At 41.0% G+C, this 17,384-nt stretch overlaps 1 protein-coding gene across 1 annotated transcript; it reads left to right on the top strand.

The window, feature by feature from the left end:
- Nucleotides 1-2,669: 2,669 nt before the first annotated feature.
- On the top strand, nucleotides 2,670-14,003 carry LOC116504737 (calcium-binding protein 4-like). Its single transcript, XM_032211953.1, has 7 exons — nucleotides 2,670-2,900; nucleotides 8,095-8,125; nucleotides 10,040-10,183; nucleotides 10,306-10,312; nucleotides 10,827-10,929; nucleotides 12,332-12,479; nucleotides 13,975-14,003. The coding sequence occupies exons 1-7, from the start codon at nucleotides 2,670-2,672 to the stop codon at nucleotides 14,001-14,003; spliced, it is 693 nt and encodes a 230-aa protein (XP_032067844.1).
- The last annotated feature ends 3,381 nt before the right edge of the window (nucleotides 14,004-17,384 follow it).

Raw genomic sequence — 17,384 nt, 5'->3', positions numbered from 1 at the left:
TCCGAATCGAACCGGGCAATGGTAACCACCTGCACCAGGGAATACACCAGGGCACTTAGGGCAGCAAAAAGATCGCACATAGCCACCCTGGTAGCATCCGCTGAGTCCCGTCCAGCCGCCCTGTTTAGGATAACCCGCTCCCTATTGAACAAAAGGGAGGCGGGGGAACCCTTGCAGGGCAGAGCTGAAGAATATGCCCAATTCTTAGCGGACAAAATTGCTCGGTTTCGGTCGGACTTGGACTCCACCCCTGCAGTTCCAGCCGAGGCGCAAGGGGACCAAGTAGAACAGCTCTGGTTGAGTTTCAGGACGTTACCCCCGGGGATGTGGACAAGGCCATGAGAGCTGTAAGTACCTCCACCTGCGTCCTGGATCGTGTCCCTCATGGCTGGTTACTAACTGCAGTGAGGTGACACGAGGCTGGATCCAGGCGGTGTAACCGCCTCCCTTCGGGAGGGGAACTTCCCCGCCACACTGAAAGCGGCGGTGGTGAGACCCTCCTGAAGAAACCATCCTTGGATCCAGCTGTTCTTAATAGCTATCGTCCAGTCTCCAACCTTCCCTTTCTGGGGAAGGTTGTTGAGAAGGTGGTGGCCTTCCAGCTCCAACGGTCCTTGGAGGAAGCAAACTACCTAGACCCCTTCCAGTCAGGCTTCAGGCCCGGTTACAGCACAGAAACCGCTTTGGTCGCATTGATGGATGATCTCTGGAGAGCCAGAGATGAAGGACGTTCCTCCATCCTGGTCCTCCTTGACCTCTCAGCGGCTTTCGATACCATCGACCATGGTATCCTTCTGCGACGACTGCGGGAGGTGGGAGTGGGAGGCACCGTGCTACGGTGGTTCTCCTCCTACCTCTCGGACAGGTCACAGTCGGTGTTAGTGGGGGGGCAGAGATCGTCCCCTAGGCCCCTAAATTATGGGGTGCCTCAGGGCTCGGTCTTATCCCCCCTACTATTCAACATCTACATGAAACCGCTGGGAGAGATCATCCGCAGGCACGGGATTAGATACCATCAATATGCGGACGATACTCAATTGTATCTGTCCGCCCCGTGCCAACTCAATGAAGCGGTAGACGTGATGAGCCGGGGCCTTGAGGCCGTTATGGACTGGATGAGGGTTAACAAGCTTGTGCTCAACCCAGAAAAGACCGAGTGGCTGTTGTGTTTCCCTCCCAAAGATTTGGCTACTATTCCACCACTCAGGCTGGGGGGTCAAATTTTATACCCCTCAGAGAGGGTTCGCAACTTGGGAGTCCTCCTGGATCCACAGCTGTCATTTGACCACCACTTGACGGCTGTGACCAGGGGGGCATTCGCCCAGGTTCGCCTGGTGCGCCAGTTGCGACCCTACCTGAATCGGGAGGCTCTCACAACAGTCACTCGGGCCCTTGTGACCTCTAGGCTGGAATACTGCAATGTGCTCTACATGGGGCTGCCCTTGAGGAGCATCCGGCGACTTCAGCTAGTGCAGAATGCAGCCGCGCGAGTGATCGCGGGTGCACCCCGATTCACCCGCATTACACCTATCCTCCGCGAGCTGCGCTGGCTACCTGTTGATCTCCGGATGCGCTTCAAGGTGCTATTAATCACCCATAAAGCCCTACATGGCAGTGGATCTGGATACTTGAGAGACCGCCTTCTGCCAATTACATCCCTGCGACCGATAAGATCCCATAGATTAGGCCTCCTCCGTATTCCATCGGCCAGCCAATGTCGGCTGGCAACTACAAGGAGGAGGGCCTTCTCAGCAGTAGCCCCGACCTTTGGAACGAGCTCCCCGTGGAGATTCGTACCCTCTCCACCGTCCAAGCCTTCCGCATAGCCTTGAAGAACTGGCTCGCCCGTCAGGCCTGGGGATAGGATAGTTACCCCTCCCGAATGATGAATGTATGTTGCTTGCTATTTTATTACTTGTTTGTCCTAATGTCTGTATTTCCCCTTCCCAGTTTTTGTGTGAGCCGCCCTGAGTCCCCTCAGGGAAAAGGGCGGCCTACAAATTCTAATAAATTCTAATAAATTCTAAAATTCTAAATTCACTCCTCTTTTAAAGATACATTTTGGGTGATGGAGAATCATAGATCAACTCAAAACAGTGGTAGAAAGGTATCACTTTTAATGAGAATATTTAGTGTTCCCTCCAAGAAAGTGGGTTATTTTCGGGGAAAATGTAATCTTATTGACAATTACCAGGGAAGGGTGAGCAGGCAGAAAGGGATTGCAGTGATTGTCCTGATCACAGTTACAACTGGACCTCTGGGAACTAGCTCCAAAGAAAAGTGGTGGTCTGGAACTAAAATAAATAAATAAAAATTTCTCCAGGCATACGCCCTAACCGTGTACTAGTGCTGATCTGTGTGTTTCTTCAACAACAAGGATGGAGGTAAACATGTTTTTTTCTCAATTGGAGTATATTTGTGCAGACAGGCTCACTCCTACCTGCCTAGGGCCCCTCCCACTTGGGAACTCTAGAACTCTTCCCTTCTAACCCTGGAAGAACCTCTAGCCAGAGCAGCTTTAAAGCCTGCCCTGAAATTGCCATAATAATCCCCTCTTATTAGCTTTCTCTCTGCTCCTTCCTGGGGGTGAAATCTAAGAGGATTACCTTGTCTTTCATGCTCAGAGACTTCATACAGGGTTGCCTATCTCAGAGAGACGCACCTGTCCCATGCCACACAAGAAGCCAGGGGAGACAGAGGGCCTAGCCGAAGGCAAAGTGGGGGAAGGAAAGCGGCCTGCCAGGCATGACAGCGAGTCCAAGGACAGCAAAACTGAAAGTCCAGCCTCCCACAAAGCTTACAGTCGGGCCCTCATGCCAAGCACAGCAAGAAGCAGCAAGATGACCCTCATGCAGCTGCCACCAAGGCTATTCCCCTTTCCTCAACAAGTCTTCGGCAAGGTGAGTGGGCCCTGTTGGGTGGGACATCAGGGTGTATAAGTGGTAAATTGATGACTCAAGTCTGTGCATCCGTCCCTTGTCAACAGCTGAAAAAATGCCAACAAAGAACAAGGTCCACACTGTTGCCTTAGAGAGGACCATTCTTCAGTCTCTGGGCTGGCAGAAAAGCATGTTGGCTTAATCTTTATTCTGTTACAGGAAGAAGGCCAGAAACTGGGGTTCTCCTTGAAGATTGCAGTGCAGGACAACTTAAGGAGAGGAACTGCTGGAGTCTCCCATCTTTGTTCTTCTTACCAAGCATTCGGTGCTGGCAGGAAAAACAACACTAATGACTCTATCTTAACATGCAATGAGGCAGGACGGGTAAGCATAGGCAGGTAGTGCTTGGAACAGCCGGTTTAAGCCACTTGCCAGGCTGCCTGGCTGACAGATCGTTAGCATGGAGGCCCTCTACATTTCTGACCTGTCAACAGTTTTTAGATACAGGTCCGGTTTCATCCAGCCATACCCATCACCCACTGACTTATTACCTCTTTATCATTATTGCCTTGATGTTGCACCTCCTCTATTGCTGCTGCAGTCACTATGGAGCACAATTTGATGGATGAGGGTTTCACTTCTATGATGCTTTCTCTCTCTTTTGCCCCAGTTCTTCACTTTCAGCCATGCCCATTCTCCCCTGAAGATGGAAGATGCCAGGATGACAATGTACAATAGTGGTGGGATTAGGCGGGTATGCTTCTCTTGGCATCTGGGATGGAGAAGGTCCTGGTTGCCAGTATTCCCCTCTTACATATGTAGTAAATTGGAGGGAGGAGTGTGAAGTAAATTTAAATTATTCAAGACCAAGTAAAACCACATCATTAAAGTCTCCTTATCCATATTTACTGAGTTATTCCTTGGCTATCCATTTAGCCTACTGACATTTAAAACAACTATGGGTTTCTGGTGGGGTGGCAGAAAATGGCAGGGTTCATGGTGTCGTCTCACTGTCCTCACCACTAGTGGCCACTAGAACCCTGGGAAAATACATTGAAGTGCCTTGGTGTCCAAGACTGATGTTTCCAGCAAAATATTTCATATGTAAGCATGTAAGACCCTCTAGCAAATTACTCTGGCCCGAGTATAGAGGGGGAGCAACAGGGAGGACAAGAAACATTATTTCCTCTCTTTAATATCAGATCTCATGCTTGATGATGACTCCTTAGTAGCTAGAATGACTTTATTTAGACCTAAGAAATTAGGAATGTTTGAAGTTTGTCAAAATAACCACTTAACACCACACACACCATGTAAATGTAAAATGATGTACTATTGGTATATAGTTTTTAAAAATCATTAATAATGGATATAGGTACTTCAAATTTTATATTGATGGAAATGTTGACAACATGAAATGTCATTTATATGCATAATACACTTGTTAAAAGCCAGAAATGTCTGGGTTCAAGTACATGCAATATATGGAGTCAGAGATTAAATATTAAATATAAATGTTATTAAAATGTAAGTGTGTCTATAACTGTTGTCAAGAAGATTGGAAGCTACTTTAGAATCTTCATTTTCTTTTCTATTTCTTTTTCACTTCTTATTACTACTACCATACTTGTTACTTTATTCTTCTTTAATTCAAAATTTGTATTGTTTTTAATTCTGTTTAATTCTGTTGAAAAAAATTCAATAAAAACCATTATAAAGGAGAATTCAAGAAACCTATAGTTTCCAATAAGAGTCCCTTATGGCCTAAAGGATAAGGAAAGTTCGTGATGAAATTGGGCAATGAAAAATAAATTGGGAGAACATTGGAAATAATAAGTTCCTGAAGGAAGAACTGCTTTCATCTCTAACCTGAGATTATAATTCAAAAGTAACACTAAAAGAGGAGTTGCAACAGATTTGTCTCTTGAGGAGTGAATTAAGAGTTCTCGCTTTTGAAATGTCACTGCCAGAAGTAAATGTTAGTTAAATCTAAATGGATTTAACATTGCTTATTTCTTAGACCCTGCTAGTTTTTGCTACCAACCTGCTGGGTTGGTTTCACCTTAGCTTCAACCCTGGTAAGAAAATAGTTTAAGCAAAAGGAAGTTCAGCTCTTCTACTCAAATAACCCAGCATTTTTATGTAAGCCTGGAGAGTACATGCGGCATCATGGAAAAGAATGGGATCTATTAAGTATCATATCTTCTCTAGAAGACTGTATTAGAAGAATAATTTCGGGTTCCAACTCATGCCGGGTTGCACGAGAATAAATAAAAATGAAATCCAGACAGCTGTGATCAAAGGAGAATATTTATTCCTCAAAGCAAAGAGGTTTACTCTGGGGGCAGTTGCAGAGAAAATGGAGTAGAGAGAGAGACTTGTTTTATAGGGGATCTTATTATGGATGTGTAGTTTCTAGGATGACACTTGAGGGGCATGAGTGTGTGTGACTACATGTTAACTATGATGTTTATTCTTGTGAACATGCAGTTGTGCTGGGAGACCGTTTTAATTACCGGTAATATACTTGTGTTTACAGACTTTTAATATGTGGATTAGGTCTGAGTAATTTATTTGAGATTTAAGGATGTTAAGTAAAAGATCCCACCCCACCCCTTTGCTATTTTTACTTGATTAACTTACTTTCAGCTTGACTGCCAATTATCTAAAGGGGACGCTGATTCTCGGGCCATTGTGGATTCTCTTAATGTTTGAGGGAAGATGGAGACAGTGAAAGGAATAAAATATATTTTGATATAAAATTTCTGACAACTGCATTCCCATGGCCAAAAATATACCTAGAAGGCAAGTCAAGAAGAGGGGATGGATAATTACTTAAATGGAATTTGACTTGCACTTTCAGCAGTGGTAATTTGCAAGAATGTGGGATTTTTTTTGTAACTAAGGAAACTTTCACTGGATTTGAAATACTTAAGCCTTTTCATTTTCCAAAGCAGTCTCTTGCTGCTGAGAAATTAGTACATTTCCTGCAAAGCAATTTTTTAAAAACAGCAGGCAATAGGACTGGGGGGGGGGGGCATAGGATCCCTCAAGGAGGGTCTGAAGCTCTGTGACAAAGCCTCAATTTGCATGCAGCCTGCAGATCCTAGATTCAGGAATGATGATATGAATGATCTGCCTAATGGGCCCTGGAGAGCAACCACCAACCAAAGTGAGCAATATTGGGATATATTTACCTAAAGCACTTTGGGGTTGAATGATCATGATCTATCCTGGCAATTCTGCCATTGTATAAGGCTATGTAGCTACTTAACCAAGTGCATGCTGAGTAAGATATTAGAGAAGAAAGGAGGTGGGCCATCACCTATACAGGCGTGCATATTCACAACTCCTATGAGAGATTAATTTACATTTTAATTAATGTTTAACATTAATATGGTTACCCACTAATAATCCACAACTTTACTTTCTCTTCTGTTCCTTACTAATCAGCAATTGATTGGTGCATGATATTACTGTATAGGCAAAGCTTCAGTGATCAAGTAATCACAGAACTCCAGCAACCAGAACAGGCAGAAACAGAACAGAACATGCAGGGAAAGGATTGCACCCACTTATGTTCTAAAGAACAGGGGCATGATCCATTGAACATAGATTATCAACTCTCCACTGCTAATAAAGACAGCCTGACTCTGCTGCCTTGTTAGGCCAGAAAATTGCATTAGCTTGACCAGTAGGTGTGCAAGATATAAGGACCATGCAGTGATTTCCAAGATGTCCTTTTATTTGGAAGTACTTCAGCAGTCTCTACTTCAGGAGAGGATGAAGCAACAGCTTCTGTTATGAGTAAAAATCTTTATGCAGAACGTCTTCCTATTCACCTGGAATGGTGAATTAAGTAGGGGTATCTCTGGGCTACCAAATATGAGTAACCACTAGATGGCAACCAAGAGTTAGAGTTTGCTGTATTTCTTTGGGACAATCTAGTTCTAGTGGTTGTGAGGATTCCGTGACCCAGATACAGCTTGCCTAAATGAAAAGTGAGCTTGATCTCCAATCCATTTAATCCAATTTTCAGTAGATTAATTTGGGAAGGGATTTCTCCCTGGGGTAGAAGGATGTAGGTATTTGGAAGGGGGTGTTTTAATGTCCTCAACTCTTTAGCCAAGCTTTCCCCTATGTCAATCAAGAGATGGGACTTTTGAGGACACCTGTTGGAAAAATATGACTTAATAGTAAAACAATGGCTATAACTGAATTTTGTATATATCTTTTCGTCTTGTTTTTTAAAAATAATCCTCCTGGTGTCAGAATATTTTCTGTTTTGGGGAGGAGAGGGGTTTGCTCTACTTTGTGTTTTTGTGTAATGAGACTTGAATTTCAATAAACTTTGAAATTTTCTGCACATGTTGAAAATCCCTCTTGTTTTTCAATAGCCTAGTTCTGGGTGTTTTCCGCATGGCTTTCCTCACCGACATTTATTGTTTGAAAGATAAATTGCTATTAACAGCTATTTGAAAAGTAAAAGCTGGATCCTCTCTTCCGGGATCTGTGGGAAAAACATAATCTTGTACTGTGTTACCAATCCAAAGCTATTTATTTTTGGACATGTTTTCTTCAATTTGTTATTGATTGTTCATTTAAGATGCTTTCTGAAAACTTCTGCTCAATTGGGACCTTTTTTCCCATCGTATGCAGATTACATTAGATAGTACAGAGATAGTCCCTTTTTGTAATGGTTGCAAATTCCAGAGACAGCAAAAATGTCCCCCCTCCCATTTAATATGCTTTTCAGCTTTGTAGAACTTTTTGAGATTTTCCTGCAGTGAAGCAGTAAGAAGGATTAACCAAATCAGCTTCAGACTGGGAGATCCTGGCATCCTGATGGGATTTGAACACCTCCTATCTTTCCATAGGCACAAAGGAGGCTTTTTCAGGGACAACGTGTCTCTTGGCAAATTCTTCTTTGCTGATAAAGAAGCTCTAGAAAAGATTCTTCAGCGAGTTAGATGTGCCTGAAACTATAATAAATGTTACATAAATTTTCCCTCCCTTCTTTTGTACATTCCCTATACTCCTCATTTCTGGTTTCAAGTGGTAAAGTGGGATGTGTTATTATCACCTTTTAGTTTTTGAAGAAAAGAATGTGTGTGTGTGTACGTACGTACGTACGTACGTACATACATACATACATACATACATACATACATACATACATAAAATATTTTCTCTTTTTTCTCTCCTTTTTTGCTAGGAGAGAGAGCTTTCCCCATTGGAACTAGATGGTGAGTTGGCTGCATGATGTTTTGGGAATGTGACTTTGGATTTTGGCCATGAGGGGGAGATGCAGTCCTCACTTTTCCACTGCTGATCAGTTAAAAGGGCTTTTATGGATTTGCCCAGTTCCCAGTCTCCACTTCCATAACTTTAGTTCTTTTTCAGTGTCCATGTTTGAGAAGATTTAAATAATTTAATTATGTAATTTGATGGTTTAGATTTCAAATAGTTTCATCAGGTCAAGGAATATTCTAGTTTGCTATTTAATCAAAAATTAGTTTGTTAAGTCAGGATTACAGGCATTTTTTAAAAGAAAGGGAGTGACCAGTGGAGGATGATCAGTTCTTGGGCAAGTAAAAATATGAGACGGGCAAGTAAAAATATGAGACGGACCCAGTTTAGCCATTGTCATTTATTCTGGCTATTTATGAATTGCCATCAACTAGGCAAAATCATCAAGAAGTTTCCAGATCTTCTTAAATTTTTAAATGCTTTTATTTTGCTGTGAGCTGCCCAGAGTCCCAATGGGAGTGGGCGGCATACAAATTTTATTAAAGTTAAAGTTAAAAACCTGTAGCCAAATGAGTCTTGTTGCAAAAAAGAAAAAAAAAGAAAAAAAAAAGGGGGGGGGGTAATCCAAATTTTAAAAAAACTTTATGATGTTGCTTAGAGGTAGTGCTCAAGTAATGACCACAATTGATCCCAACATTTCTGTTCTAAGCAAGGCAGTTGTTAAGTGGGTTGTGCTACATTTTACAATTCATTTTGGCCACAGTTATTAAGCAAATCATTGCAGTTGTTAAGTGAATTATGCAGTCGTAAAGCGAATATGGCTTTCCCAGTTGACTTTGCCAGAAGCCAACTGGGAAAGATTGTAAAAGGTGATCACATGACTCCAGGAAACTGCAACTGTCATAAATACAAGCCAGTTGTCAAATTTGATCACATTTTGATCAGATGACCATGGGGCTGCTGCAATGGTCATAAGTGTGAAAACCAGTCATAAATCACATTTTTGTCAGTGACGTGGTAACTTTGAATGATCACTAAATGAATGGTTATAAGCTGAAGACTACCTGCCAATCACCATAAATATTATCGTAAGAGCTTATTTTCCTTTTAGAATTTTTTCTTTTTTTGTTATTTAAGGAGGAAAGGTAGTAAAGATTTATATTAGAAGAAAAACGTACAGAAAGGAAAATCAGTGATAATAATAATTCTTTATGTATAGGACTTTATTAATAAACTGCCTCTCCTGCAAACTGTAAATGGTCATGATGGTTCTAAATTAGCCAACATGGCAATTTTATTTGTCAGAATGATTATGACAGACACACGGTGTCAAAATTGATTTCATTGAGGGCCGCATCAGGGTTGTCTTTGACCTCAGTAGTCTGGGTGGGCGTGGCCAGTGGGGGCATGGCCAGCTTGATGTTACTCATGTCGGGGTGCCTGTGGTGACCCGAGTGTTCTGCCAGCAAAAACGGGCTTCCGAGCTCCAGTTTTTGGCTACGACAAATGGAGCTTGGGGGGGGGGGGGCACGGTGGCAGAGGGCTGCAGGAGGCTGTCACAACCAAAAAAGGAGCCTGAGAGGGCTGTGCATGGTATTCCTGAGTTCTGTTTTTGCTGGCAGAGGCACCAGGGGTCGGTCCTTCATTGTTTCCAGGGCGGCCCCATGGGGCAGATCTAAGCAACATCTGGCCCACGGGCCTTGAGTTTGACACTCTTGGATTAAAGCCAGCCTCTCCAGTTCCTGGCAACCTCTGAATGGCGTGGCTGTAAGAGTCTTCTCAAGGGCAAGCTTGCCTTCCAAGGCCAGGGGCCTTTCTTGACTCCCCAATGGGAGAACAAAAGTCAAGGTAGGAATCTTTTCTCCATGTCTGCAAAGTGTTTTTTTTTCCCTCCTGGCCTTTCCTGGCAGAGCTTCTAGATGCTTTCAAGGAATTTGACACGGATCAAGATGGCTTCCTCAGCTACAAAGATCTGGGAGACTGCATGCGAACCATGGGCTACATGCCTACAGAGATGGAGCTGCTGGAGGTCTCCCAGCACATCAAAATGCGCAGTGAGTTGAATATTTATGTACTTCTCCAGTTTCCAAGGCTCACAGTCAATAATAAGTCAGAGGATGGAGTGCTGCTAACAAGGCTGCTGAGGTAAACATGTCAGAATCGGGTACAGTCTCAGTGTACGGGTGTCCTGATTTAGTTTGCAATTGATAATTTTAGTTGCAGGTGATAGAAAACTGCTCAGGTTTTTGAATAGCAGGTAACATTAAAAAAATACTTAAAAACTGACTGTAAAAGACATATAGCAATTCTTCAAGTTTCAGTTTCTTTCACAAGTTCCAATTGCAATGCATGATGTATCAATTGAGTATGCATATATGCACCATTTTTTCTATATATGCGGGATGTGTTTTGGCTCCGTCCTACACATATGCATATAAATGTGCAAAAATAGTAAGTAATAGTAAAAATGGTAAGAATTTACAAACTTTTGAAAGTTAGCTACTGTGAGAAAACAGAAAGCTGGATTAGTATTCTGTGTTTGGTCGTTCCAACTTACTAGATTTATATGAAACTCTCAGTTTCATATACGGTAAATCTAATCAATAAATAAAATAATATCTTGAAGAAAGGTAGATTATATAAGTTTCTTCCATTAATTGAACTAATCATTTCTTGTTATCTTTCCTCTTAGTGGAGGGCGTATAGATTTGAGGAGTTTGTAGAGATGATGAGGCCCAAAGTACTAGAAGAAACAGCTCATATGGTGGGTGTGAGGGAGCTGAAGATCGCCTTCCGTGAGGTATGATAGTCAAGTTATGAACTGGATATGTAAAGTAGGAAAAGGCCCTAAGTTTCTTTCCAGACTCCACTTGCTACATCAGCAAAATGCTTGATTATATAAAAATGAGATATTCAGATGATACCTGTCTGTCTACCAGCCTGGAGATGAGACAAGACATTTTTATTCTTCTCTCATTTGCTTTTGTATTGTAGAAAGTCCATTTTTTCCAGAAAACCAACCCTTTAATGATATCATTCATAGTTCCAGACTTCTCAAAATACTTCTTTCTTGGAGGCTAGTCCTTTTAGGATATCATGTCCAAAGACTTCATTCCCTTAAGCATTTTTATTTTCCCTCACATTTCCTTCCGAGTACTTTCAAAGATCTGGCTAGTTTCCAAAAGCCTTGTGTTGTCTTTATATAAGACAACCAGATGAAGCATGGCAAAGAAAAGCAAATGGTTAAGAAATTATTTTATTTTCTTTCTGTGATCAGGAAATGAGTCTGATTTCTTTCAGAGCAGAGCTCAACCAAACTCAGATCAAATGAGGAAAGGGAGATAAAAATGGGTGGCCAAACAATAATTGATTAGTTAACTTGAAAACTTCAAGGACAATCATTAATTCCATGGCATAGTCATTAAATAGCTGGCATTCTGCACCCATGATAGTCACAATCTTATCATGAGATGTTGTTCTCTGGTTAGTAGCCCTTGAGCTACATGTCCTCCTTGCACCTTGATATTGCATTTCCAAAATATGGTAGCAATGTCCATTTTATGAAACATGATTTTTTGGATTTTTATTTTTCAAAAATAAAAGAGGAAATGGGAGGGAGAAGCCTGGGAAACTCCATTGCCATTAAACCCCCTCTCTCTCAGTACACAAAATTTCAGTGTTGCAAAGGAGTCACATGCTGATGTTATTCTTGTGCAATTATCTAAGTGCATGCCAACTGTCTGTCATTTAGTAGAGAGAGAACAGAAAAAATAAAAACAAGATTGGAGAGTTTGAATAAGCATCAGAAAAGGAGGCAGAGGAGGAAATTAAGACTGGGAAGGCTAGATGGAGAATAAAAAAGAAAGAAAAATAGGATATATATATATATATATATATATATATATATATATATATATATATATATATATATATATATATATATATATTATATATATTAATATTTAATTGAACATAATAGAGAACAATATGGTATAGCCAAGACAAATTACACACCAGTAGGCATGGCACAAATCTCTCCCAGATCTTGGGGAAGGAGCCAAGTGTTTTAAATATCATCTCAACATGAGTAGGCAGTCCAAACCCTTCCAGGGAGAAATTGTTCCAAAGAGCAGGTTGCCGCAACAGATGTTTGAGTGCAAAAGTAATACAGTCAGTTCTCAGGCAATTCCTTCTTTCTCTAGTTTGATACAGACGGAGATGGAGCTATCAGCAGTTTAGAGCTGCGCCAGGCTGTGACTGCCCTCTTAGATGAGGCAACTCAATGCCAGGAGTTGGATGAGATCCTGAAGGATGTAGATCTCAATGGAGATGGAAAAGTGGACTTTGATGGTGAGAAAAAATCAGCACATGTTTTGTTAACTCTTTCCCCTTAAATACTGCATTCTGAAAGGCAGGATCTGTTTTCTAGAAATGAAGCACTATGTCAGAGACGATTTTAAAAAAATTAATAGATGCTTCACGAATAGTACAGGACAGCATTGGCTGGATAGCTTAAAGAATGCCTACCAATTCAAGAAATAGTCTACCGGTAGAAAAGTTGCAGGTTTCTATAAATGGATAGCACTGCAGTTGTAAGTTCCAGTAGGAACCATACAGTAATCATCTGTTTTCAATTTATCTATGAAGACATGCACAAGTTTGAACCAGAACACTTTCATTTTAATGCATTTAATGTACATTAAAAAAACAGAATTCTTTGCTACTCATTACATCTTTAATGGAAGCAGAGATTGTGGCCATTGCTTGTTTCCCTTTGAAGCTTTGTATGTAGCCAATTTCATAACTATTAGTTATCAGAGAAAATAGGCCAATTTCAAAATTCACAGTTGGATAAGGTTGACTACCTCCTTTTGTATATAAGTAGCACAGTGGTGGGTTTCAAAAATTTTTAGAACCTCTTCTGTAGGTGTGGCGTGCTTTGTGGGAGTGGCTTGCCAACCATATGACTGGTTGGGAATGGCTTGGCAGTCAGGTGACTGTGTGGGCATGGCCAACTTGTAAAATGTGGTGTAACTCACTTAACACCGCTCTTGCTTAGCAACCACAATGTTGGCTCAGGAACTCTGGCATTTGAAGCACGCAAGTCTTAAAACTGTCAAGTTAGAAGACCCTTCCACCCCTAACCCTTTAGAAAAAAACCCCAGGAGTGTTCAAACTTGACAGCTTTAAGGACTTGTGGACTTTCAACTCCAGAATTACTCCCTTCGCTCTTCATCTTGATGTTGTGCGGACGGGCGGGGGAAAGGATCTGGAACCGGTTCTAAACGGCACTGTAGATTTGTGGAACCACTTCTATAGAAGAGGTTAGAACTGGCAGGAACTCATCCCTGAAGTAGCATCACCTTTTCCATGGAACATAAACTAAAACTGCAACCATGAAACATATTGTGATCACCAAGATATGCATCTGTTCTAAGGACCTATCATAAATACAGTCAGGGGAAGATGAATTTTGGTAGGGAGGAGGGAATTGTGTCAGGAAACAAAATTAACACTTTCACAATATAGCCCATTCCATAAGTGAGGGAGTTATCACATGATAGGCTGTAATGCCTGTTGTGATTTTCCCAAGGACTAGGATGCAACTATGATGGTTTATAACACTACCCCTCTTCCTAAGCTCACCTATACTTGGATCTTTGTCCCTTGCCTCATTCTTACCAGAAAGCTATGATTACACATTCCACACTCTCTTTTACTAACAACCACCTAAATCGTGCCAGAATAGATGGAATCAAATAGACCCCTGAGACGGAGACCTTGATTGATAAGAAGATGAGAACTCCTTAGACACATGATTGATGACTCTTTCTGTCTCTTTCAGAGTTTGTCATGATGCTGTCATCTGGGTAACAAAAACCAGAGGAGAAAAATGGGGATGTCTTTTTGTTTCCGGAATTACCTCACTCAGTAATGAGAAGGAAATGAATTTCTGCTTCCAGCTTTTTTCAACTTCCTGGAGATAGGAACATCACAACAGGAAGTGAAATTATCTTTCCCCAAGTCTGTATCCAAGTATCTCAGGGAGCAGATGCTAACTGTGTGTGCAGGAAGATTTTGTGTTTGAGGCAAATGGCTGGGCTAAGCCTAGATAACTCACCTGGTACCATCTTTGCTTGTTAGGAATAGAAGCACTTCAGGACTCATACCTGGTAAGGTGGTAAGGCCTGGAAAATTTTGTCCAGGTATGGAGCTCTACCCAGGAGTACTTTGATTTTCCTCTGACCCCCCCCCCCAATCAGCTCAAAATTCCTGGAGACATAAAATAAATTGTTTGAAATTAATAGTTCATTCATCCAAAGATATTCTGTTGAGCTGAATGATTTTTTTTTAATTCCCTCAGAGCAAAATAAATAAATGAATGACCTCTTCCCAGATATTTTAAGATAAAGGGAAAGAGATTCATGGATCTCATTCATGAAGACCCCTCACAGGAACCTATAAGGATGTACGTCCTATTTCAGTATCCCAGTTAAACAACATAAAATCAGCTTTGGATTTGTAAACAAGGCTATCATAATTCCAAGAGAAATCCGTGAAATGCTTCTCAGGAATTACATGAATTCAATGTCAGCTTGAAATTGGAAAAAAAAGTTAAAGATCACTCTATGCAACCATAAATATATTTATTTTCTTTTGACAGTTGCATAAATATTAGTTATACACATGTTATGGATATGCAAAAACAGAGTTGATTGCTGCTGTGTTACTTTACAACTTCAATGTTACATATTGAAATTGTATGAAGCATAATTGGAAATATTGTATTTGTTTTTCTGAAGTTCATGTGTTAAGTCTAGATAGCTGGTGATAATTAAAATTCACAATGTTAGACCACAGATGAAATCAGAATGTAATAGTATGACACATCTGGCAGACAGAACAAAGTCTTAGTTAAAATCACTTCAGCCTGACAAATTAAAAGGTTGCTTCTTGCTTTAAAATTGAGAATGATGTTCTTCCGAATTTCATTTCCAAAACAGTGGTGTGTCTATAGACAATGTTCTTTGTCGAATCAATTGATCCTCCACCATGGATAGGAACATAGAAAGCCTCCTCAGCTTGGTCTTAATGGATAGTCAGACTGTATGACAAAAGCTTCTACTTGGGATCCTTGATTTAGCTAAGGCATTATAGGTAATCATCAAAAATTGTAATTATACTTATCATATTTAGCAACTAAAAAGATCTGTGTAGGATAGAAGTAATATGATGCCACAGGTAAGCAACCATAACTCTTTGCACCAGTTGAAGCTTCCAGTGATACCTCATGCTAAATGCTTTGTAGTAATCAAATCTAGCAATAATTGAGAGACATTGAGTCAGTTTTCCTCAGGAATGGCATAGCATTCCAGGCCACAGTTTCTTTGCTTACAGTTTCTTTGCTTCTTTGCTTCAAGAAACAATTTCCCAAAAACAAGTAGCATCCCTTATCATCTAATCAGTCTACCTGTCAAAGAAAACTCTGGGCAGAAACAAATGGAATGTGCAGCTTGGCTGTGGGTAGAAGACTAACCACAAATGTTGTTTATGTGGGAAGAAGTTTCCATGTCTGTTCTCCCTGTCACGCCACAGACAGGAACAGATAAAAACATCAAATACAACTCCAGAAAGGCAGAGCTTCCACAGTTACCCTCCCATTTCACCTCGCATGCCTCCTCTGCTTGTTATTGTCTCAGCATTTTGTTTAGATGAGTTTAGCATTTGTTTCTTTAAAAAACTCCATAGACCCATGTTCAGAAAAAGGCTCAGCTAGGTAGGTCTAGCGCCTCTGTGGTTTGAGAAATGTTAGTTGGGCCACTGAGAGACAGCCAAAACCTGTTATTCAAAACACCCTCCTATGCTTGCTCAACTCCCCACCACATCATGGGAGGGAGGGCATGTGATTGGTACTTATTTTTCCCACCAGTGGGGTCTATCAGTGGGAAGAGAAACCAAGCAGAAAGATAGAATTAAGATCATGTGAAGTGTTAATACCACTTTATAATGCCTTGATAAGACCACATTTGGAATATTGCATACAGTTTTGATCGCCATGATGTAAAAAAAGTGTTGAGACTCTAAAAAGAGTGCAGAGAAGAGCAACAAAGATGATTAGGGCAGTGTTTTTCAACCTTTTTTGTGCAAAGGCACACTTTTTTCATGAAAAAAATCACGAGGCACACCACCATTAGAAAATGTTAAAAAAATTAACTCTGTGCCTATATTCAATATAGAGGGTGTTTTTCCCACGGCACACCTTACACTATGTCACGGCACACTAGTGTGCCGTGGCACAGTGGTTGAAAAACACTGGATTAGGGGACTGGGGGCTAAACCATATAAAGAACTGGGAATTTGATATGTCTAGTTAATGAAAAGAAGGACTAGGGTGACATGATAACAGTGTTCCAATATTTCAGGGTTGCCACAAAGAAGAGGAATCAAACTATTCTCCAAAGCATCTGAAGGCCGGACAAGAATCAATGGACAGGACAAGAAGGCAGGACAAGAATCAAGGAGAGAAGCAACCTAGAACTAAAGAGAAATTTCCTGACAGAACAATTAACCAGAGGAACAATTTGCCTCCAGAAAAGGGTTTCCTGAGTTGGACTAGAAAACCTCCAAGGACCCTTCCAACTCTGTTATGTTCTTATGGGATTCCACCATTCACTTTACTCAACTTATTCCACATTGAAACTGCAAGGACTGACCCACATGTCAGGCTCATTATTGAAGCAGGATAAGGCTTGACCATTGGGGAAACAGGATCAGATAAATTAATTGTACGGTACTTTATTGTAAGGCTGCATTAACAGAATCTTGCAAAGCTCAAAGTACAAATTTCCCACCTACCACTTTTAACTGCTTGATCCATTAAGGCAGATCCTTTCTCAATTTCATTTTGTGACCATTAAGTGATTGCTGGCTCCTGCCCCTCTTGTCTGATTGTTTTCTAGGCAGCATTTCTCCTCTTTCCTCAAGATCATTAATGTATTCTCCATTACAATAGTCAGTGAATTATAGAAGGTAGATTATTCTTTGGGGGTATCTATAAAGCTCCACTCAAATCCCTAATCCTGAAAGTGAGGTGGCTAGTGGCAAGAAAGGATTATCAGGGTTCAATCATCAGCCACTTACAAGAATGGCCTGGAATTGTCTCTATCAGCTGTGTGTTGATACTGGTGTCATTTATCTATTATTGGTACTGTTATTTTTCATAGTACTACGGTATTATACAAATATTAAATTATT

The sequence above is a fragment of the Thamnophis elegans genome, chromosome 1 (genome assembly GCF_009769535.1).
Source record: "Thamnophis elegans isolate rThaEle1 chromosome 1, rThaEle1.pri, whole genome shotgun sequence".
In the NCBI taxonomy this organism is placed as follows: Eukaryota; Metazoa; Chordata; class Lepidosauria; order Squamata; family Colubridae; genus Thamnophis; species Thamnophis elegans.
This window is presented reverse-complemented; position numbering and strand designations above follow the sequence as displayed.